Source organism: Haemaphysalis longicornis, unplaced genomic scaffold (genome assembly GCF_048455015.1).
Source record: "Haemaphysalis longicornis isolate Haplotype H1 unplaced genomic scaffold, Haemaphysalis longicornis Haplotype H1 scaffold_10, whole genome shotgun sequence".
Classification (NCBI taxonomy): domain Eukaryota; kingdom Metazoa; phylum Arthropoda; class Arachnida; order Ixodida; family Ixodidae; genus Haemaphysalis; species Haemaphysalis longicornis.
Window position 1 is genome coordinate 86,576,773 of NW_027526204.1, and position 25,101 is coordinate 86,601,873.

The 25,101-nt window shown below is 47.3% G+C and overlaps 1 protein-coding gene and 1 pseudogene across 1 annotated transcript; one reads left to right on the forward strand and one right to left on the reverse strand.

The window, feature by feature from the left end:
- Nucleotides 1-1,550: 1,550 nt before the first annotated feature.
- Nucleotides 1,551-24,859, reverse strand: LOC144158873 (lysosomal cobalamin transporter ABCD4-like). The gene is made up of 3 exons (XM_077690048.1): nucleotides 23,365-24,859; nucleotides 18,873-19,194; nucleotides 1,551-4,545 (listed from the first exon to the last, which is right to left on the reverse strand). The coding sequence occupies exons 1-3, from the start codon at nucleotides 24,548-24,550 to the stop codon at nucleotides 4,170-4,172; spliced, it is 1,884 nt and encodes a 627-aa protein (XP_077546174.1). The 5' UTR covers nucleotides 24,551-24,859; the 3' UTR covers nucleotides 1,551-4,169.
- Nucleotides 12,075-12,747, forward strand: LOC144158055 (protein GVQW3-like; annotated as a pseudogene).
- Nucleotides 24,860-25,101: the final 242 nt, after the last annotated feature.

Below are 25,101 nucleotides of genomic sequence, written 5' to 3' on the forward strand. Positions count from 1 at the left end.
CGCAATTTCCAAGCACAAGGATGATAAAAATCTGTTCACTGTTGCAAGAGCTATGCGAGATTAAAATTGGCGCATAATCGCTCCCTCTCAACTCAACCTCCAACTACGCAACGTAGGCAGCACGCTCTCTTCCGGAGAGGGGAGCGGCCCGTGACATTCTCTTTGACTGCCTTCAATATATCACAGGCCCTGGAGTTTTCTCTTTTTATTCGCAATGTGGAGTAGTCTATATCTGGTGTGGTGCAAAACAAAGCAGGCACTAGGGGCCTGCTTACAAGCGCGCACTCAGGCTAGTAGGGCGTTTTTGAAGCAATAGATGCTTGTCAAGTGGACTAGCTGAAAGTTAAGTATTGTGTTTGTCACTAAACCTCCGCACGCACTTGAAACACAAAAAAAAATGCCAAAACAGCGCGTACAGGTTCAGGCATAAAAGAAGTTGGTGCACGGCACCGACAACAGCGGATCATCACCGAAAATACGCGAAATAAGCCAAATAATACGTGGCGCTTACCAGCAACAGCCAATAGGACAGCCACTGCTGTAATGACGTAATTAAAGTGGTGCGTAATGAGTGAAATTGAAGAAAAGGCGGTTGGCCTTCCCGAAACTTTCACAGATATTTACGAGCTTATTGCTTCACGTGCACGCATAGTATTCGGCTTAGGTATTCCTGTTAGGGTAGTCTAATTGTTGCACAGGTTTATTCGCACTTGTCAAAGCGTGCTGCGGGGTCCCTTTAATGCTAGCTTCTTTTTCATCAAAAACATGATAAATGTTTCTCACAAGGATGCACAGATATCCATCAGCATAAAGACACACAACTTGACACACGTGACTAAGAAACTGTCTGTCAACGCCCACTGCACACAACGAACAACTGTCTATACATTACTGCCAATTAACTGAGTTTGCCTAATATCTCATTTTTTGTAGCAGCCAGTTACAGACTGAAGTGGAAATGGCTGGCGGTGCGAGATGACGGCAGCTCAGGTGTTCTTCATTATAATGCTTCTGACTGTACTTTTAGGTGAATTGCACACATAAAAGGACCTCCGCCCCTTGTGAAAAAGCATGGCAGCTCATTCAGGACGGCAAAAAAAAACAAGTCTTCTCTAGACAATGACTCCAGCAATAAGCTCCACAAAATAAAGTAGAAAAATAATTCACCCTGTTTAACAAGTTAATGTTCGTGCACATGACTACTCTTCCCTGACAAATCCTCCCCTAAAAACCGGCAGTTGGTTCACACTGTTAACATTCTATTCAATGTGACTTAGGGGGCTACAGTTGACAATTCAACAGTGCAGAAAATGAAGCGCTCCTGAATACGAAACAACACGGGCTTACAAAGTGACACGGTGCAATACAAAGCACCTGTATAGTGCGCGTCATCTTGTAACCCGCATCTTGTTTTGTATTCAGCAGTGCTTCATTTTTTCTAAAGATCACATTCTTATGGCACACAAGGTGAGAAAAATAAAAGTGTGGTGTGGTGGAGGGGATCGCCTGCTGTACGACTCAACAAATAATACTGCAAAAAGATCTGTAACTGAAGTAAACGGCTTCATGTTCATATTTATGTTCACAGTTTCCCATGCTCCACAAACATGATATGTCAAGAAGGGCAAGCGTTTGCATAAACACTTGTTTGAGCCATGTAGCGTGCACTTAATACACACCCTAAAAAAAAAATTCTTTGGTTAAATCAGAAACGGCTGGCCGTGGCAAGACTGCTGTCACAGCGCCCTTTAACAAAACGTGAAGAGTGTCACAGTACAGCAAAGTCACCATAGCAAAAGGATTCCAGGTACACTAAGAAATAAACATTCAGTGCAACACAAAATTTGTTCTCTACAAACAATGCCGTGGTTTCAAAGGAACAAGGCATTACTTTTGCTTGGCAATGCCCTGAATGACTGCGTTTTCAGTGACCAAAACTAGCCATGAAATGACTATGTATGACTAAAATGACTTGCTTCAAGTCTGGGACAACAAACGTAGCGAGCGGCGGCTAACTCTGGAATGTTTGTTCAACCCAGAATGAAACTGGACCACAAAAAACAGCATGATTTAGGAGCCTTACAGTCTGCCGAAAGCACTAACTAGACCATTGAGCAAGAAATGTGACGTTGGTAGCTTTTTTGTGGCACCAAAACGGCTCCTAAACCCACGACTACAAAGTGTTCCATAGCACGTACACTGCGTTAATAAAACACAAGAAAAGGATGAAAGGTGGAGATTGCTGCAATGGCTGCCACCACCATTTGACATCCTACAGCAGTGGCACAGCATCAAGCACAAGCCCCACTGCCCTCACCCTGCGACGCGACAGTCCCCACCGAACGAGGCCACTTTCTCAGCAATATATCCAAATGATTCTGGTCCACAGCCAACATGCTAACGTAGAAACTTTAAAAATAACACGCACCGACTTAATCCCAAAATTCGGAAACATTAGTACTCCCGCTGCAAAACTCAAAGAAAAACTCAGTGGCGTTGAATTGGACATTAATGCTTTCGCACTCACAACTCATAAAAAGTGCTTCGTGTCCTCGTATATATTTTTTCTTCTCCCAGTTCAACATGATTTCGGTCGCAACTAAAGTATTTTTGAAACTGCTTTGTAACTCACGAGTCTGACTGTCCCCAGCCGCATTTCACTTACCTTACCCTGCAGTTTCCTTAATGCCTAACCAATAAGTTGATCAACATGCTCTTTCACTACATGCTGCATGGTTGCCAACTTAAAAGTTTGTATTTGGCAATAAAAAGCCTCAAATACTTCGTGTTAACCTATTTCAGGCTACACCAAGCGGTTTAAGTACATGAAAAACTTGGTCAACCTGAACTCGCTTTCCGGTCGCTCGCACCACAAAGAAGGGGTGAATTAATCCCCACTGAACTATAGTGCTCGAGCGCCATACGTATTGTGTGGAAATCGCAACTGCTCAACCAACTCGTTTTCCACTGCTGCTGTGTATTTCCAGAATATAGCCTTGTGCATTGGTTCCATGCTCGCATTGTGGCCGACTACAATTGCTTCGAATCCCGACCACAATTAGCTCACCTTCCCAATCCTCTATCGAGCTGAAACGGCCTCGCTATTTCTTCAGATGTGTTGGATGCCCTCCTGATTCTTAACTACATGGCCAATTTAGTCTACACAAAACTGGCTTCAACAACTGCACAGCCAAGAATAACCCAAAAGGGTTTGTGTTCTTGGGCTAATCATTAGTGCTTCAAGAGCATTAATAACGAATTAAAGTGGACATTGCGGTCCAAATAAGGAGAGGACATGGAGAGCTACAACCCGAAATCACCGACAGCACATGCTGCACGTACCGTCCTCGCAGTTTGAGCTACAACACCCATTTCTTCGAAACAAAAGTTACCCAAAAGCTGCCTCACTTGCCTAGCAGCCGTTCTGTCGCAAACCCAACAACCCATGAAATGCTACATTAGCATTGCGATGTTTTTACGAGGTGCAGGTGTCTTCAACGAAGCCTTTCCAGCCTTCCCACTCTCTCAGCACCGACATTGCCAAATAAAAAAAAATTAAAGCCGTTCCACTCAATGTGAAAGCTGTCGGACGTGCAGAGCAGCGATTCGCCATAATGGGCTGTACAGCCGTTATCTGCTCACTGCTACCACCCCATGCAATTCAAATTTCCCGCCTTCGCAGTGCTCGCGCACCCCGTGCCTGAAACTGCGCCAGCGGGAGCTCTGTTCTTTTTGTGCTTGCTTTTCCTCCCACATGTGCTGGCAAAGCACTGCCACTTTTTTCACTTACTATCGTAAAAACCAACCCAACAAGCATTCCTAATTAAATGAACGTGGGCACTGCTGGTTAATTATGTATATGTTGCCTCAAATGTACGTACAGTTCTCTTAGCGCTAAACAATGGGGAGATGTATGACAAGTGCCAGCAGTTCACGAGTTTCGAAAGCTTATGACTATATAAACCATTTGGCTTACGAAGCTTCTGGGCTACGCCGCGACGACAGCGGCTACGCCAGAACGCCAGCTCTACTTGTGTCCAGTGAGGGAGCTACGACAGCAAGGCACGGTACTAAGTGCTCTGCACTTAAAAACGTCTGACCTGCCCAATAGCCAACCCTCACAATGCAACAACCCATTATGTTAAGTAACGCCAGCTTCAAGACCTTTTTCACGAGGCGCGCGAGTCTTCGACAGAGTCCTTCCCGTCTCCCCTCTCTTTTAGCACCCACGTTCCCCCCCTGGCTGCACCGTGCAGCTCCAGCGTTGCGTCGTGGAGCGGTTCCAAGCAGTCGTGGTGGCCGATGGTGACCGTGGTGATACCAAGCCTCCGGCACTCCTGGTACAGCCTGACCTGGGTGCCTTCGTCGAGCGCGCTGGTCGCTTCGTCAAGCAGCGCCATCTTGGGCCGCTGGCAGAGGACGCGCAGGAAGCTGAGGCGCTGCCGCTCGCCTGGCGAGAGCGACTCGTACCACGCGGGAAGCAGCGTGGAGTCGAGACCGCCAGACCGCTTTGGAAGGTGGCTCAAGTCGGCTAGCTCGATCAGCCTGCGGCAAGGGAGGGGGGTGAAAGAAATTCGGGGTCGGTTTTCTCAGTAGCCCGGCAGTGCACACACTTCACACTTTGAATCACTCGACCTCAAAAGTCGACATTAGCACTGTGGATGCTGGTGCCGTGGAAAATATGCACCGCAATACTCGGAATCAGCAAAATGTCTGCCATGCCTGCGGCCACTCAAGTTCTTCACACTCGAGTATATCTCCAGTACTTACAAAGGCTACACACGTTTATGCGGATGGCTCGGTCCTCCTGGGCTCATACACCATCGGCATGAGGATCCCATCAGCCCGGTGCGCTATTGCAAAAAAACATAGCCACGAAACATCCTCGACTGCTGCCGAGCTGGCAGCTGTAAGGGCTGCACTTCATTACATCAGAGGACATCATGCCCTGCAATGGGTAGTATTCCTCGACTCGTGTAGCGCCTCACAAGCCCTCCGAAAGCTTCACAACAACCGCAGTCAGCTTGTATGTGAAACTGCCAACATTCACACAATGGCAGTGCGCGAAGGTCATGGCGTCATTCTTCAGTGGCTGAGTGGTGACTCGGGCATACAAGGCAATATTAGATCCGACGCGGCCACCAGCACAGGCCACTTGCTGAGCAACACCACCCATCTTCCTTTCTCCCAAGAGGACAGCAACGCCCTTATCCTCGCAAGTGGATGGACTGCACAAAGGTAGGAGTGGCAGGACCCTCACCGCAGGTATCCACCTCTGCAGGCTATTCAACCGCATTGTGATTACTTCCACACGGCCTCAACAAACGGTTTGGAGGACTACTGCACCGACTCTGCCTGAACATAGCGTTTACTGGAAGCTTTAAGTTCAAGATAGGTGGGGACGATTCCCCCCTGTGCTGGACTTGCGCCGTGTGCGAGACTGTAAATCACCTGTTGTGCGTCTGCCCTCGATTCGCTGCTGCATGACAAACTGCAGTGAGCTCCCAGTCTCATGCACGTCATGGAGGCAGAAGTCTCGAACTTCGTCATTTTCTTCGGCCCTGGTCCAATAAAGCAGAGAACTTTTGTACCTTGGGTACAAAAGTTCTGCTCTGGTTCCTACGAGACTCTGAACTGGACAAATCTCGCTAGATTGCAGACAGAGCGAGTGTCTCACAATATGTAATCTTTTGTGCTGTGGCGTTCATCTATTTATTTTTGGGGGGTTGCTGTTATTTTGTTTTGCATCATTTACATTGCATTCTGATTCAGCGTTTACGTCAACAATTTTCTTTTCAATTGTATTCTTATGTCCGGACTCTACTGGCAGCATTTCCTGGTTTCTTGTTTTTAACGTTCCTTGCTGGTCTTCTTCCTGGTGTACCCCTAGTGCCTATTATTCACCACTCATCATCGTAGTCACCCCCCATCTGGCGTAGCAAGCCTTTTTCATAGCAGGGCTGACCTCACCAGTTCACAATAAAAAGCCTTTCCTCCCTCTCTTTCAGGGCATTCTTCAAGGTAAGTCCTGTTATGAACACCCACCTGTAAACCAGAACTAGCTTGAAGAGTATGGTGGAGTTCATAAAAGTAAGCCTAGCAACACACATCAATGCAGTGACGGCCAGGTGACTTCGGCGGTCCCCGCTTTCTACTTGTTGGCGCTGTATCGGCGCGGTTGTCTCGGTGCCGCCGAAAGCATGGAAAGAAGCTGCCCAGGACAGACAACCATGGCTTTCAAACCTCCAGAACGCGGTGGTTTTCGCTGCCCTCATTGGTCCCGCAATGCATCGTCATCGGAAAGAGTGGGACGTGAGGCAGCAGTCCCCCGGTTTTCGAGAGACAGCTTCATGGAGGACCTAGAAGCCGAACAGTGCTCACACACGATCAGCTGCACTAAGGTTTAGCTAAATAAACGAATTTCCGAGGCAACTTTGCGAAAGTCGCGCACCATGACGAAGACTTTGTCGCCTTCCAGACAAAAGACACAGCCAAAGTGGTACGTACTCCTCTTCACAACAAGGGCTAACTTTGAAGCCGTGGGTTCATCGTTTTCGGTGGAAGAGCGGATGGAGCAGCGCAAAGAAAGCGAAACCGGATCCAAGGCAAAGACACAGACACAAGTGAGAAACACTCAGCCAGAGTGCACAAAGAAGCATCGAAGGCGAATAAAGAAAGGAACAGGAACGTCTAACCAGAAGATTCAGGCTGCATCCAGAGTACAAATTATCCATGCTCGCTGGAGGACAAACTTTACTACCTCCTTCAGAAGGCAGTCCGATTCAAGCAAAACTGCCTGCCCCGTCCCAGCCAAGAAAGTAGCAACAAGAAGGCATCGCGCCCCGAAGCATTGATGGAGGATAAAGCAGAAGGCATCTGCCACCTCTCGTCTCCACAGGAATGACAACGGACTAATCTATTGCAAAACCTACGCTAAACTATTCTGCACTACTCCGCTAGTGTCACCATCAGGAGAAATTAAAGAAGAGGAAAAGGACAAAGCCGGCTAACTGCCAACTATCACCGTCGTGGGGCTGGAGAAGAAAGAGGCGAATAAACACAGTTCAGCTAAGCCACGGAATCGCATCCGCGTCCCATTCGATAACATACCCAATGTTTCACGAAACGATTACTATCAACGGTAACAAAAAGTAGCCAGGTACAAATCCGGTCAAAAACAAATCGAGTGTGGACAGGAATAGTGAACAGTATAATTGTGGCACCATCTAGGAGGACAAATGGTAAACAAGGCAAGAAAACACGTGTTGGCCGTTTTCTGCAGCCCTAGTCAGCATGCTAACAATCATTTCAAGTTCCTTCTCTGGATACGTCCTCGCTGGCGTCACAAAATACGCGATATAGCAGGAGAATAGAAATTTTGCCTTAAATTGTGCCATTTCTCAGTGAATAAAGTATCATTTGCTGCTGGACAAGCGCTTGGGGCACCATAAAACACTGCATCTTTCGAATAAAACAAATTTGTACTTTGTCTTCACGGCCCCTTTAAGCTTAAGGACAGAAAACCAGACTCATGAATTTGGGAACAAGCATGATGAGCTCGTGGTGGAGAGGGCATTGAAATTTGTCCTCAGCACCTGAACTCTGTGGTTTCCATTCCCTCACTTATACAATCTGTTCATTTCAAGGAGAATATAGATGCTACAACTGAGAGTCAAACTAGCACGAACTCGTGGCTTGCTCGGCGCAACTTGAGATGACAAGAAAGGTCAGACACATACAAGTGCGGACTAACAACTCTATGTTTGAACTGACTGCGGTGATGCACAGGCAGCACGGCATCCTTGCTATCTGCTGACAGAACACTGTAAGAACACACATGCATTACGAACACTCCTCCCCTCCAATTCCATCCCCCAAAAAAGAAGTGAAGTACATGGTGGAGGGTGGAGTAGTGGTCATCTCAGGTACCTGCTCAAGGCAAAAAGGGTCCACCATTGCTGGGTTATACAGAGGGGCAGAATGAAACTGCTGTCTGTAAAGAAATATTAATCTGGGTAAAAAAAAAAAATTTTCTGTAAAATTGGTGACAGACAGAGCAAACAACCACTCAGCCCCTTTTGGCCCTCCACCCCAAAGACTTGTAGGTAACTTAGTACTCCACTTATGTGTCATGGCTCAATACTTTTGTGAGCAGCCCCACACTTCACAGATATGCATGGAAGTCAGTGTTTAGTACTCTAACTTCAATACATTTTGCAAGTAACTTGTAATCAGTCCACACGTCACTGGGGCCTTTTTCAAGAATGTAAAAAAGGTAAAATCAATGCTTCGAAATCTTTTTCTTTGCAGCCAACCATGAAGATGGGGCACAAAGCCTCTTCATCTCAAAGCAAAGCAAAAATTGATCCCTAGGCAGCAGCAAAAAAGAAAAAGAAAGAAAGGAAAAGTAAAGCCGTTCCACTCAATGTGAAAGCTGTCCGAAGTGCACAGCAGTGATTCGCCATAATGGGCTGTGCTGCCGTTATCCGCTCACTGCTACCACCCAATGCAATTCAAATTTCCCGCCTTCGCGGTGCTCACACGCCCCTTGCCTGAAACTGCGCTAGCGGGAGTTCTGTTCTTTTTGTGCTTGCTTTTCCTCCCGCACGTGCCGGAATTGCACTGCCACTTTTTTTTTCCTTACTATTGTAAAAACTAACCCAACCAGCGGTCCTAACTAAATAAACATGGGCGCTGCCGGTTAGTTACGTATATTTTGCCTCAAACGTACCTGCAGTCCTTTTAGCGCTAAACAACGGGAAGATGTATGACAAGCGCCAGCAGTTCACGAGTTTCGAACGCTTATGACTATATAAACCGCTTGGTTTTCAAAGCCTCTGGGTTATGCCGCAACGACAGCCACTACAACAAAACTCCGTAGGGCTCTACTTGGGTCCAGCGAGCGAGCTACGACGACAAGGCGAACGCCTAAAGTGCTTTGCACTAAAAAGGAGAAAAGGTTTTTGTTGAACATGTTTCTAGGTCACAAATAGATAGGCAGATAGAATCTGGCCGGCTGCACCCAGAGTGCTTCTTTCGTGCCTACGTACAATATTGGCCCAACACCTTGTACTTGGGTGTGCACGAGGAACTACTAGAACGGTGAGTGCAACAAGAGGCTGATAAGAACCCATGACAGATGAAAGATCCTTATCAGCATGCGGAACCTTCCTCAAGAGGAGACAGCAGCAGCAGTTATCACAAAAAGCAACAACCGTCAACGTCACAATTTCAATCGGGTGGACTGTGCATGCTGTACTCTTGATGGAATTTTTCTCTCATCTTATCAACACATTTTGTGCGCGAATGTCAGCCTGAAGACTTGAGGGTCGAGGCGTGCGAGCAACGGAGTGTGGCAGCATGGGAACTGCTTTTGTTCGGACACGGCTGCATTTACAGGGAAATTTTCAAACGTGTCGGTGAAGCAAAGAACAACCTTCAGGCACAATGCAAGTCTCTGCCATCCAATAACAAAGAACGTTTCAGCCAGAAAAGAAAAAAAAAGGTTCAAATTAAAGCTTCAGGAAGCATGTGAAAGTGAATTCAGTCAGACAAATGTGAGAAATTCCAAACTGCTAAGGCTCTACGCGATGTAACTAGGTGTGAGGAGGCACTTTTCGCACCATACGCAAGTGAAGGGAGCACCAACGTCACCAGCCGACTTGCAAGCTCGGACTTGCATGACAGCCCAAACGTGTGAATAGGACTTTTTCCTACGACATGTAGTGTACCGATCACATTACCTTTGATTTCTGTTCGTGTATTTTGTTATGTAATTGTCTTGTGAATATACTTTGTCCTTGTCCGACTTCTACATGCCCCGATTCCTCGCCGCCGGGTCAGCCCAACCTTCTCATCCACAAAAACAACGAGCGCTACACAAGGATTACCTTCCTGTTCCTGTACGTTACGTTCATTTGGTAATTGCGCTTTTTGCAAGCACGTAACGTCTGTCAGAATTTTCTAGGCCAAGCCAGGAATGCGCAGGCCGCAAAAAATTCAATGTATACAAGCTTACGCCCCGAGCTAGGCTGAAATGTTTCATCCCAAAAAGCTGGGGGAACCACCTTTCTTTCTCACTGTCATAAAATATTATTGAAAACATTAATGCTTATTCTTCAAATTACTTGTAGTCGGGAAGGCTTAGGATTGGCCTAGAAAATTTTAACAAAGGGTGTACATCAATAACTCTTCCTAAAACGTAACAAGAACAGTTGCAGACCAAACAAAATAATGTAAACATTAATATATAAATCCCCATTTCAAGAGTGCCCATCCAAATCATGTATATGAAGTGGATAGTCAAGCGGTAGGACACCTTAAAGGAGCACTGACACCAATTTTCGGCGTTAATAATAAAAATAAAAATAAAAATAAAAAAAATATTATTGCACAGTTTGCCTCCTTCACTCAACAGAATACCCTGGCTGAAATATGAGCAGCCCGCGACGCGAAGAACATAGTTCAATTGGATCTCATTTATCGCGCCGACGGAGCAGCGCGCGGAGCGGCACTCAGCAAATGGACATTAGCGTGAACATCACCCCGTAAAGCCAAAAGAAGCGACGCGACAGCGCTCGTCAAAAACTTGTGACGTCACTTCACGCGCGCGGCCCCACGAGCAGTGAGCGGGCGCAACACCCTCTCAAGCGGGCGCCGGTGACGTCTGCACAAAGCGGTGAGGTCAGGCCGGGATTATGTAATATGCGCCGTTCAGGATGAAAGCGCGGGAATTTGAAACAAACGATTTTCAGGCCGTGCAATGTAATTAACTATTGTGCGCTGAAGTATTTGAGGTGCTGTTTAAAGTTTGCCAGACCATAAAGCATCAATAAAAGCAATAAGTGTGTAACATAAAATTTTCGCGTCAGTGCTCCTTTAAGCCCAATTGAAGCACCGCTGGAGACATATGTATCAACAGTGAGCCCCAGCCTTCAGAAGCAGATGAATAAAAAAAGGCGAAAATGAAGCAGCAAAAAAAAAAAAGGAAAAAGAAGAAGAAACCAGACGAAGGCCAGTGACTGGTGCTGAAAGGACTCTTACTCCGTAGGGTTACGAAAAACTTGCTGAGAATTTGGAACTGGCTTGATGCAGCCCTTTTCTGTGCATGTCTGAGAAAATGTGAAGAGTAAAAGTGCTTCCCACCAGAGAGGGTGCCTCCCCCTATAAGAACGATCAGTACGCCATGACAAAAGAACGGCTCTTAGGAGAGTTCAGCAAAGTCAAATATGCGGCACCAACAGAGGACCGCTGGAAGGTGTTCAACCAGTACATGCCACCTAAAGGTTTTTGTCAAAAAATGGCTGCATATCTGCTCCTTTCGTTGCAAATGTCGACGAAAGACGATAGTTGGCTGGTGCCCCTGTTAAGTAAATGCCTCCCTTCACTTTCCCGCTCACCTCTCATGCTGTTGTTGTCCCGTCTCACTCCTCCCAAGATAACACGCTAGAAGTTAGTTCAAGTCAATTTAAATTTACCACGGTCTACTGCTCCAAGTCAGGTGCCTTGATGCCAGCGCTGCCGTATGGCGGAGACGAGCGTCAATCGAGGCACCCTACTAAACGTTCACAGAACCACTTTGCTTCACTCCACGAACGTTCCAAGCGGAACGTGGAACCTAGCTAGTGGAACCTTTCATTGCTGTTGCCGTTTGATTTCTTAATGCCGCCATAAGCTATAGTAGCGCAGGCAACAGCAGGCGACGGTTTTCTGCGGTTGAAGTAGTATTTCATTTGCTATAGCAAAAACCAAGCATCCACGAATTTTTAATAAAGGAACATTGCAAATATTACTTATGTATTGATTTTCTGCCTTATATTTGTGTAATGTCCTGTTCTTGTTCAACAATGTTCACAAGTATGAACATTACGAGGTCGGTTAGAAAAGTATCCGATCCTAATTTTTTTGTGAACACCTGATTGATATAAAACAAGCGCACTTGCATGAGCTGATTTTGAACCTTCATGCGCATGCGTGAATTTTTTCCCCGCCTGCCGATAGCGTCAGCCGCTGGGACGCAGCATTTGAGTTAGGTAGTGCGCAGTGCTCTCATCGGTTTTTTTATTCCAAGGAAAATGACGGAGCGACTGCAGCAACGTTACTGCATCGAATTTTGCCAGAAACTGGACGACAGCCAAGTGGAAACCATTCGGAAGATTCAGACGGCTTTCAGTGACGATGCTATGAGCAGCACACAGATTAAGGAGTGCTACAACCGGTTTAAAAACGACAGCCCATCGATGGAGAGCGAGCCACGCTCCGGTCGGTCATCAACATGCCGAAATGACCAGGTCATTGTCGAAGTGAACGCGGCGATCATGCGGGGCCGTCTTGTGACTACCTGAGAAATTGCAAAAAAGTTAGGCATCAGCACTTTTTCTGCACATTCCATTATGACCGAAGATTTGGTCGTGAAGAATTTGCGGTGACATTTGCACTGAAGCTGCTCACAGTGGAGCAAAAGCCACTGTGTGTTGAAGTCTCGCAGGACATGCTGGATTATACTAACAGTGACCCTGACTTCACGAACACCATAATCGCACTGGTGGCAAGTCTTGGGTGTACGGGTGTGACCCCAAAATCAAATCCCAGTCGTCACAGTGGAAGCATCCCACGTCACCAAGACCAAAGAAGGCCCGGCAAGTGCGCAGCACCGTCAAAGAGATGCTGACTGCTTTCTTCGACTCCCGCGGTGTGGTACACCACGAGGACGCACCACAGCGTAAAACTATCCCCAAACAAAACTAAAAGGCTGTCTTCCATCGCCTAGGTGATGCTGTGCGGCACGAGAGAGGAGTTGTGGTTAACAGGAAATTGGTGCATCCATCCCGACAAAGCTTCTGCACATTCCTCGCACTTGATTCAGACTATTTTGGCAAAAAACCAGACTCCTGTAGTTCAACAGGCTCCTTACTCTCCTGATATGGCCCCATGCGACTTCTGGCGGTTTCCTAAAAATCAAGAGGTCACTGAAAGGAGCGCAATTTCAGACAAGAGAGGACATTATGGCTGCAACGACAGCTGAGCTAAACTCCATTCCGAAAGAGGCCTTCTCGGAATGCTTCCAACAGTGGCAGCACCACTGGTGCAGTCCCAAAGAGACTACTTTGAGGGCGATTGTGTTTCCAACAGTCCAGTTATGGGAGTTTTTTTTTCTTCGGACAAAGGTCGGGTGCTTTTCTAACAGACCTCGTAACACTAAACTTAGACATTTCGATTTGGCTGTGGATATATAAAACTATTGCACAGCGTCTGTTTCCCTTTGGCCGGGTGGCTGAATCGAGTCATAGGCAGACAGACAGACAGACACACACACAGACCAAAATTTCTGTGTTTAAGTAGCCCAAGAAAGACTATCGTTTTTAACAACACGGTCTCAGTAGTAGGATGGAGAGTTGGACGAGTTGGTAAAGTGACATGGTTGGTTGGTAACAGTGCGTTAAAACGGGAGCACGAAGAAAAGAACCGGACAGGACGAGCGCACGTCCGGTTCTTTTCTTCGTGCTCCCGTTTTAACGCACTGTTACCAACCAACCATGACGGTCTCAGTAGGTGGTTGGAGGGGAAGTCAAGATGGGGAAAAAATGCTCAGGTCACCGTCCGCAACAAAAGGCAAAACATGCATCTCAGCCCCATCCTCCCTTCACACGAATCCCTTTCCAGCTCGTTTACAGTCAAACCCTGTAGTAATGAAACCGCCAAGGAAAGCCAAGAAATTCGCTTTTGCGAGAATTTCGTTGCCACGTGAGTGAATCATGAACGACCAGAAAATGGCCCGCAAACCAATTATTTCTGAAAGTTAGTTATATCGCTTTGCAAGCCTTACCTTGCAGCAACTTCACAGCTGCTCTCACACTACATGAAGTGCTTCATTGCTAGTGGTCGTGCCACATGCGCTCCCAAGAACGACCTAATCGTGTCAAATGCATCCAAAACATCCCGCGGCTTCACTTTGCATGTTTTTCTCCTCGATCCTCGGCACTGAGCATGTCCAAGCATGCAGAGCAAAGTCCAGCTTTTTCTGTTGACAAACTTTGCCGGAAAGTCATCTCGTTGTCCCAATATTGTCCACAAAACCAAGAGTGAGCCCCGCCTTGTTGACATTCGGAAATGCGCATCAGTCACTGTTTTGTTTAGCGCACATGCGCCATTAAAGAGTAGCATCCTTGATTTTCAAAATGGTGGAGAGCAAGTTGCACATGCAGTTCCTAATCCTCCCTTCCTCTACTAGGGCCACTGGCTTGGGCAGTGATGGCTGCCTTATCGCGTAGCGATAAAAACTTCCACCTTGGGGCTGGCAGAGACAGGCATACTATGAGAGCAATGGTGCCGATCGCCACGTACACAACGAACACACGCACACTGTTCAGTGTAGCCCAAGCCAAAGCCGTGTTGCGAGTCACTGTGTAGCCCTCTGGAGGCGTCGCTGCAAAGCTGCCTCCACGGCCCGGCCTGCTTCACGGTCTTTCTTGTAAACAAATGTGGCGGCGGCCACGCAATCGCACTGTGGCAGTTTACGTACTGTAAGTTAAGCACCGAGTCAGAAAAAAAAAAATGCATTTGAGCACTTTCTGGACAGTGTTAGCCTCAAATGGGTAAATAAAATTCCGACCAACCTTGCAGCGAATTTCGTTAACGCGGGATCACTTTCCAAAAACATTTCAGTGCCACGAGATATGAAACACATGGGCTTCTAAGGACGTTCACCGGGGATCCGAAAATATTTCGTTGCTACGGGAATGTGGGATTTCGTGATCGCCGGGTTTGACTGTACTTGGACAGAGGGCAAGTGATGCTTCTGGAAAGTGACAGAGCACTAAGAAAGGAATGGACACCTGGATAGTTGGTAATGATTCATGGCTCACTTAACAGTGTGCAAAGATGACAGACAAAGGCACAGAAGGCGACAGTATGAGCGCTGCCCCGTCATGCTGTCACTGTCGCCTTTCGTGCCTTTGTCATCTTTGAGCGCTGTTAAAGGCCAACTGCCCCCAAAATTTCGACCTCTTGAAAATGCTTTTTTTGTATAGTCCGCTGAAAAAAAGAAAGCAAGATGCAAAACCCAACAGCTGAAATACGTGCGTGCACGCCGCAAGCCGTCAGCACGAACCGGCGATTTTGAGACCGAAACCGAGGAGAGCGTGGCCATTGAAGTGACGTTGCAGCCGTCCAGCAAGCGGCCGTACGATCAGCAGCTCGGGAGCAAGCCTGTACGCAAGCTCTACAAAGCACGGGGCAGCAAATGGGTGAAGCGGTTGCAGCAGAGCTCGACCGGTTCTCCAGCTGTGTGGCTGGCCAGAGGAAGAAGCCCCGGATGGCAAGAGTGTCACAGACGCGTCACGGCTGTTTACGCGATCTGCCGGCAGGTGCAGCGTGGTCTGCGGCGGAGCTCGTTTAAATGCTTCTGACTGATTGAAGAGGCTTTCACGGGGCTACCACTTATGTCCCTGCTGATTTGATGGTACTATCGGCGTCAAACGAAATGCGAACAGGAAAATATGAACCTGAACACACAAATAGCGCGATTTCTTTTCATACAAGCCAAAATGACGCGTGGCTTAGTTACAAAAACAAAGTTGGGAAAAGTAAATTTCCAAGCATACCAATAGCAAGCCATTATATGAACTCTACGAACAGTATTTTTCAATTTTGCACGTCCTTATTCATATTTTCGTGTTCGCGTTTCATTTGACGCCGGTAGTACATACTACAGACAGATTAAAAAAATTTGGTCAAGGTGAAATTTGAGTGCAGTTGGCCTTTAAGTGAGCCACAAAGTGAGCGACACAACTGTCGACAAATACTTGGGGCTCTGCCGTGGGGAGGGCTCCCATATGATGCAGTGGCGCTGCAAGCTGCCCAATCATACCCTCTGCATCATAGACTTCGGAAGCTCCCCCCCCCCGTCTGTCACTTCTGATGTCAAAGGCAATGTGAGCTAACAAGTTCCTTCCCAAATACAGGCAACAGAAAACAGCAGACCAGATGAAAAGCTGCTTCGCAGAATGCGAGTCAAGGAGCTAGGACGTGGACATCAAAAAAAGTGCGGCGCTCCTCAGAGTCAAGTGCCGCAAACATGTCTCACCTCTGATAACACCGCACAGTGTTTGCCACGTGCGAGTGCAGTGCAAACGCGGTGGGGTTGCAGGAGCCGTTGCCAAAAGATAAGTGGGAGGAACTCTGAGATGAGAAACACCGGAGGAGGTTAAAAAAATTTACCATCCCTTCTAAAGTAAGCTGAGAGAAGCGTAAAAGGTTTCTTGCATCAAAACTCTGTCAGAAATGCATCAAAACCTTCGTTAAAAATGCATACAAACTAAGCTTGCATCTAATTGATCGTCAAACTTTCAAAGACCCCCATCGCAAACGAGAAACAAACCCATGGGACGATCTTTCGCGCACTCTTCTTCATGATCGATGCATCTTTGTCTTAGTTACCTAGACCGTTTCTTTTAACAGTTTTCAAACAACCGTTTTGGACACAATTGAAGTCTAGCTACATACACACGCCGTGTATCTAGAGGCCTTATTAGAGCTTTTCGGCCACCCAACCGGTCTTTGGGGAGGTGCACTGGTTTTTGGCAGGACGCCATCACTATAAGGACGCCATCCCCACTAAGAAAACTTTTGTTTTAAAATGGAGAGCAGCATTTTCTATGCCTCCTTTCATACCCCCAGTCCGTACCCCACAGACAAGCTTCTGAATGTTCTACCCCGACTGCTTGCACGGCAAATGACCTCACCACCATCTGGCAGGGCGAGGGGACACATCTTCAATCTATCAAATGGTGATATGGTGATGTGGTGTTGTGCGAAAGTGCAGAACTCTTGCCCTAACCCTATCACCATATGATAAGGTGAGGACAAGATCCCTCGACACTCTCTATGCGGCTGGAGGCCAGGCACAATCCTTTGCATTCATTCTTCTTAACAATAAGGTCATCACAATAAGGTCATCATCATCATATCCCAATGCTGGGAAGCTAAAATCAGGTTTCTGCGACAATGACTTCCTTTCATTGCAGGGAAAAGTGGTGTGTCATGCTATTTCTAACGTGCAAAGCAGCATCGTGATCACTATTATAATGCTGGATTGAAACGCATGCTGTACGTAGGTGTATATACTGTGTACAATATTTCACACACTACATGCACACAATATCATTCCGTGTTTCAGCACTTTCCAGAATTCTTTTTTACGTTAAGGTTTCCAAGCACCGCTACTGAACATTTTAAATACTCCACGCAGTGGAGTAGCCAGCCTCTCCATTAGTTGAAGCAAACCCCTCCAACAAACCAATATTGCTCCCTCTTGCCCAGGCGAAAAAAACAATTGGAGGACCATTTGGACCTGCAGAAAACACAAATGGTTCAAATGGAACCATTTGAAAATGCAAATGGTTCCATTTGGCCCATTTGTGTTTTCGACAGGTTTAATTGGGCCTCCAATTGTTTTTTTTTTCGCCTGGGTGGGGCCTCCTAAGCATTTATAAAAGTACACCGCTTTTTAAGCTGAAACTGAACTGAAAGCTTATGTCCTCTGGTATGCAAAAAATTAACACCATTCCACTCAACATGAAAGCTGTCAGAAGTGCACAGAAGTGATTCGCTATAATGGGCGGTAGCGCCATTATCCGCTCACTGCTACCACCCCATGCAATTCAAACTTTCCGCCTTCGCTGTGCTCGCGCGCCCCCTGCCTGAAACTGCGCCAGCGGGAGTTCTGCTTGCTTTTCCTCTTGCACGTGCCGCCATTGCACTGCCACTCTTTTTCACTTACTATCGTAAACACCAACCCAACCAGCATTCCTAACTAAATGAATGTGGGCGCTGCTGGTTAATTACGTATATTTTGCCTCAAATGTACCAGCAGTTTTCTTTGCACTATACAACGGGGAGACGTATGACAAGCGCCTAGCAGTTCACGAGTTTCGAACGCTTACGACCGTATAAACCACTTGGCTTTCGAAGCCTCTGTGGGACACCGCAATGACAGCCGCAACAACGGAACGCCGTGGGGCTCTACTTGGGTCCAGCGAGCGAGCTACGACGACAAGGTGAGCCCCCAAAGTGCTCTGAGCCCCTAAAATGCTCTGCACTTAACAGTGAAACGGATCGGATGCAAGAAAGAAGAGACGCACACAGAGCAAAGTGTGTGTCTATTCTTTCTTGTGTCCCGTCCATAGAACTGTTTTCACTGCTATGGTCTTGTAACAACCAGCGCGAGTTCCAACTCATTTGAAGCTCGAATTTCATTTCCCACTACTACCAAAGTATGGGGTGGGAAATGGGTCAATGCCCATTTCTTTTAAGAGGTAAATAAACAAGATTAGGCTGCAGAGGCTGCCCACAGCCCAGTGGACAGTGTGCACAGATGAGAGGCTGCTATACCGTATTTTCGCGCGTATAACCCGCCCCTGCATATAATCCGCACCCTTTTTCAGCCCGCCAGGAAAGAAAAAAAAAGCATTTGATACAGGAAAGGCTGCATCGAAGCTACTGCTCAAGCAACACATCTCGTACTATGTAAACAGAAAAAGCGTATATTCAGCAAGTAGAATACACTGACTGCAAGGCGAAAGTCACAATTCACTAATAAAATTTAGTTGTTAGAGTGCGCTCGTCCTTGTTTTTTCTTCCGTGTCCTTGTATGTTTTGCGCAATCGCTGCCATGGAAGGCTTAGTCAGTGTTACTGCGTAGGAGCTTCACGGCACAACGCGCATTGCCGTCAAGCTGCACTAAAGGAAAAACCCCACTATTACCTGCACCCCTACTTTGCCACTGAATTATTCGCATTTTTGGTGCGAGTTATACGCGCGAAAATACGGTATTGCCCTCTGGATCGCAAACCCGGTGACGCCGCCTCACCCACCTCCATATCTCGGCCTCGTCTTGCGGCGAGCTTTCTGGTGGGTTGTACGGGTAGTAGAGCTGCGAGCGCAGGCTGCCGCTTCCAAACCACGTCGCTTGCGGCAGGAACAGGGATCCAGCGGGTTGCCGGACCACAGACCCTGTGGACGGACCCCACAGTCCCTTGAGGATCCGCAGCAGAGACGTCTTGCCGCTGTTGGAGGGCCCCGTCACGAAGAGGCTCCTCGGAGGGTGCAACTCGAGCGTGAGACCGCTGACAAAGATGTTGTCGTCGTACGGGCTGCCGTAGGAGACGTCTTTGAGGCCAAAGTGCGGCAACGGTTCTGTAGAAGATGACGATAAGAAAAGGTTGGTTACAAAAAAAAAAAAAAGAAATTTTGAGAGGTGACAAGTGGTGCAAAATTTAGCAGTGGCAGGAGTTACTGCTGGAATCATTGATTAGCTGATGCTTTCATGTGGCAGAAGGGTGAAAGCGGCACGAGCTAAGGTACATGATGAAGTGACGTATTCCCAGGTGATGCAATATATTTAGAATTCGGCCATGACAGCAGTGCTGTTGTGCGTCACCGCCCCACCTTTTTTCTTATCGTTACAATATTGATTGAATGATGAATGGAAAACTTTTATTCAGTATCAATCAATGTTTTTTTTTTTATTTTAAACCCTCGCTAGGAGTTGGCCAGTATGCCTCGGGACCTGGCGGCTGCCCGAGCTTGAGTGATGATTGTTAATTATTTGATTGGAATTTCGTCAAGTTGTAGCCAATCCCCTTTGTGGGCATGTGCTGTTTTATGCCTGTATGTACACCTGACCACACCTAACTGCAACATACCTGAACTTGATGAATACAAACACCGTACACCATGAACACAGCAATACAGGAACATTCAGTGGCGGCTCGAGTTATCGCCTGGAATTATTGATTGATTGTTACTGGGTGGGTGAAGTTAATTATATTTGATTAGCATTTAGTCAAGCCATGGCAAATACCCTTTCATGGGTATGTGGTTATCTATGTAAATGTGTTTGAAAACCAGGTTGTACCTCACTGTCCCGGGACGCGTATAGGCGTTTCCTAGTCAGCACAGCCAAGCGACGCATGGTGCCATCTAGGGGCATGTTTGAAGCTATGTCCACGTGCATGTGGCCCTCAATTTAATCGCTCAGAACTGCTTGGTCTCGTAGTGTAGTAGTTCCGCTCCTGCGAAGCAAACATCCTAACCCGGGTTCAAATCCTGTTACCGCTTTTTTCTTGTCACTTTCAAGGGTTTGTCATATTTGAATATTAACATTTGTAATTACACATATAATCTATTTATGACATCTTTATGAATTATAAAGGGGATTTAGGGTATTTTTGTCGCCTTTTGGTCAGTTACAGCTCTTGTACGTTTTTGCGGGTTTTCTCCTTTTAAGTCGGTTTCGGTTATTTGTTGAATATTTTTCTACACTGTGGTTTTCAACCATTACAGGTCAATTTTGGCTGTTATTTATTTATGTTCGGGTGGTTTTGTATGCTTTAGGTGCATCTATGCTGTGATATAACCCCCGTAAGCAAGCTCAGGTGACTGGCTGTACTGACTAGGAAACGCATATACGCAACTGGGACATAACAAAATTTGATAAACGTGAATATTGTACACCATGAACGCAGCAATACTGGACATTACAGCTGATGCCCCCCAAAAAAGACAAGTGTAGCTTTGAATGCAACAACATTTACAGGCATGATGGCGAGGATGATGACGACGACGACGAGAGGAAAAGCAAGGCTAACAGTAATCAGTGTACAGGCTCCCATGAGATACACAGCCAAAGTTGAAAAGTACCACCTCACTTCTGCAAAACATGCAGAGGCAAATCTTTTACTACTACAAAAGAACTGGCCGTACTCTTCCTGACCGAGAGTGTGAAAACGGGCTAGTTGGTTCATACTGAAGGCAAAAAACAGCACAACGAAACTGAACGGAAGACGAGAAAGAGACAAACACGGGCGCTGACTAACAACTGATGCTGACTAACAATAGTTGTTAGTCAGCACCCATGTTTGTCTCTTTCTCGTCTTCCATGCCGTTTCTTTGCGCTGTTTTTTGCCTTCAGTCTTCCTGACCATCCAAGAATAGCGCCAAATACAACAGCACTAACATGCACGATGTTGATGATGATGATGAGAGGCAGGGAGGAAGCCGGGCAGAGAGGGAGATCAATTGTTGCAAAAGAGGCTGAGTGGACGGAAGACAGGGAAATGAAGTCCCATTCGTACTCATCCTCTCCCCTGCAACTTATTGGCTGTCAAGCATCAAAATCAGATGCCATTTCAGTTAAATAACTTGAATAGAAACAATTTCGAAGCAAGGTAGTGAACAGGCAGTGGTGTGTAGTTTAGCGTGAGATGTTAAAGTTACTCTGAAAACTTATTCTGACCCGGCAAAATCGGTTGTTGGGTCAGAGATAAGATGAGCAGACATAGCCGGGCAGAGGGACGCAACATGCGGTAACTGGCGTTTTGGGGGGTAACATGCTTATTACCCCTACTGTGGAAGAAATTTAGGCATTATCAGAGCCAGAGTTAGCTCAAAACTTTGAGGCCAGCTTGCACCAGCCATATGCCAAGGTACTCTTTACAGTCACATGGGTTTAGGTGCCGCGCTGCTGTTACAGACGCTGACCGCTGGCTTGTTTCCTCAATGAGCCATTTTAGGGCTGTCGCATCAAGAGTGGTTCTAAAAACAGGCACCTCTGAGAAGAAAAGAGAGAGGATTATTTCGATGGAACAGAAGAGGTCAGACCTATGCAATGGTGGGCTCACTACTTCTGGGGGAATGCAAATAAAAATAGAAGAGCACGCACGAATGCACACACAGGCACACAGAAAAAAAATTAGAGCTGTTCCACTCAATGTGAAAGCTGTCAGAAGTGCAGAGCAGTGATTCGCCATAATGGACTGTAGCGTCGTTATGCGCTCATTGCTACCACCCAACGCATTTCGAACTACCTGCCTTCACAGTGCTCGCGCGCCCCCTGCCTGAAACTGCGCCAGCGGGAGTGGTTCTTTTTGCGCATCCTTTTCCTCCCACATGTGCTGGCATTGTTGCACTGCCACTGTTTTTTCCTTACTATCGTAAAAACCAACCCGACGAGCGTTCCTAACTGAACGCGGGCGCTGCCGGTTAATTGTGTATATTTTGCCTCAAATGTACCTGCAGTTTTCTTTGGGCTAAACAACAGGGAGATGTATGGCAAGCGCCAGCGGTTCACAAGTTTTGAACGCTTATGACTTTATTAACCGCTTGGCTTTCGAAGCCTCTGTGGGATGCTGTTACAACAGCCGTTACGACGGAATGCCGTGTGGCTCTACTTGGGTTCAGTGAGCGAGCTACGGCAACAAGGCGAGCCCCTAAAGTGCTCTGCACTCAAAAGAGGGAGAGAGAGAAACTGTCACAAACTGGCCTCTAGTGCATCGGCCTTGAGGAAGCCCATAAGACCTTTTATATCCCACACCGTAGTGTGCTTTCCTGGGAGCTTAGACGCCTTCCATGCAAAGGTTTCTGACCAGCATCAATCTTCGCACTGTTGCCCATGCTGACAAGAAGCGCAGACAAGCACAGAAGACGTGTTTAGTGCCTTCCTGAACACCACAAATGGAATGCAAGGGAGATTGCAACAGCCTGATGTTGAAGAGAAAGTTTTTGGTAAAGGAAACATTGAAGTGCAGCTGATCTATTGCAGAGGTGACCAGTTTGCGGCATAAGGGTTTTGTGTAAGATAACCATGTGGGAAGTGCGAGGACCAGCATTTCATTACAGCGACAGGCAGTGTTACAGCTGTTGAAATAGCTTACCCTCAACGCACGGCCATGCGAGTTTGAGTATGCGTAAGCAAAGAGAGGGTTTGACAACTTCCGGTTTGTATCGTGTAATCATTACGCACCCTGTAATAACGAAAAACTGTTCATGTTGCAGAGACATTGGTGCTGGTGTTGTGAGATCCAGTAATGTCTGTTTAGCACTTTAGTTTTCCTCAGTGCCGGGCAAATGACGAGATTGAAGTGACTATGGAAATGTTGGCCTAAGCACTCGTTTCCTTTGTGTCACAGGCTACCACACATCCGAAGATTATTCTGATTCATAACTTGACCGTTAGCTGTAGCATTAACAAATATCTGTTTACGCATAGCTAGGTTTCTGCAAAAGGACGTCATTTTCATTCTCAAAATTTCGACCGATTGCTTACCGCGATAAAGTTTTGATGGAGAGAATAGACTTTACTAGCATTCAGTCTGTTACAACACTAAAGAGTAACATGTCAATGCCTCTGCTCGCATCAAAAAAGACGAACAGAATATGAGCAACACCTTCGCTTAATTGATAACTTGTTAGCTAGGCAGCAACACAGACGGTTTGAATGAATTGCTTAACACAAAGCCTGCAACGCATCACGTAATGATCGCACATTAGACAAGTCACATTCATTCAAAGGTTTTGAAACTATACCATCGTCCGCGTCGCTGCCGTCATCGGGCCGTTTCTTCGACTGCATCTCGTCAGTAATGTCGCCTTCCTCGTTGATGGCTTCCATCCTCTCCAAGAGCACAGAAATCCTGTGCGTATTTCCGGCCACTGTCGAAATCCCGCTGGAGAGGTCTACCAGGTTGCTGAAGCAGCTGATCAGGTACATCGAGACAAACGTGTTCTTGCTTATGAGACCGCTGAGATCAGCCGTCGAGATGTCATCATAGGCGCCACTGAACAACGGCACCGCAATGATGAGAAAACTGAGGATACTCCCGGCATAGTCCGTGAAGTAGACGCCCAGGTTCAGGGGCAACTGACGGTTGTAAACGCACTGCTGCGCCTTCACCAGTGCAACCAAGTGGTTCTCCGTCGAGTCGAGCTCCGCGAATTCGCCGTCCAAAAACGCGACGGCCTCCGAGTTGGCTCTGACCTGCGCGTGCTTGTACCGGAACCGGCCCTCCTGCTTCTCCAACTCGTAAACCCGTGGCACGACTCTTGTGATTAGAAGCTTACTCAAAGCCGTGCTGAAGATGAAGTAGATGAAAACGGCCAGCGGCCCGATGAAACCGGCCACATTGAAAGACTGGTAGCTGTAGTAGCCTATGGTGAACGGGGATATGAGGAGAGTGGGGACAATGTCGCACAACACCTGGCACAGCCGGTCCACGTCCTGTGTGATGCGCTGGTCCGGGTTGTCGATGCCCGTCTCGACCACGTTGATGCGGTAGTGGACCTTCCGCGAGAAGTAAAGCTCCTGCAGGCGTTTGGTCAGAAGTTGTCGCCACTGAACCGTCACCGTGCTCGACACGTAGCGCTTGCAGCTTTTGACGCACGCCACCATCGCGATGAGAACGAGGCAAAAGGCGGTGTGGTTCACGAAGCCCCACCAGTCCTTTTTGCCGAGGACGACGTAGTACTGGGCCGTCGTGAGTCCAACCTGGTAAACGATTACCTCGTACGTCACCGACAGAACTAGGAGGACGAGCATCACGAGGACGGCGCCGGTGTTAGAAAGCACGATGGCGGAAAGTCTGCGGAAACGGCGGAGGAATAGACAGTCCAGAGCGAGTCGCTCCATCTCGGCCGAGCTTTCGCTCGGCTCCACGTTTCTCGCGGGGCCCATGTTGATGGACGCGATGCGCTGATAAGTCGGAGGCGCCGACATCTTCACTTTCTGCGCTGCGGGGAAGACTCCTCCTGCCTTGTCAAGTACCCTTCCTGTCAGCTGAGACGGTGTTCACTCGAGCGAGCAGCCCATCCGAAACCGACTTCGATAGAAGCAATCCGTCGACACGATAGCGGCGCTCGAAGGAGCCGGCTTCAAGACTGAGTGCGTTGATGCCTAGTCGCCTTTTGGTCACTGAGCAAAGGCTCAACAGGGGTGAGTGATAAGACCAGCGGAGTGACCCGCCCGACAGCTGATATGAGAGCAGTGTGCTTTTTGTTGCGACAGATGCCATGGCAAACAAACAAACAAAAAAAAAAAAACAAAGGCATGGAGGTATGATGCACAGACAAGCGTGGATGTACGCATATAAGCGCTAATGATGATGATGGTCAAAGTTCCAATGTTCTCTTGAAGAAAATGACGCACTAAGCTTTAATTGCTACAAAATTTACAGTAAAAATATTTTTGTGCCTGCTCAAAACCAGTGACATCGGCCCTGTCATAAGAACTCCCTATTCGCCTAATATTTTAGCAATGTTAAACTTGTT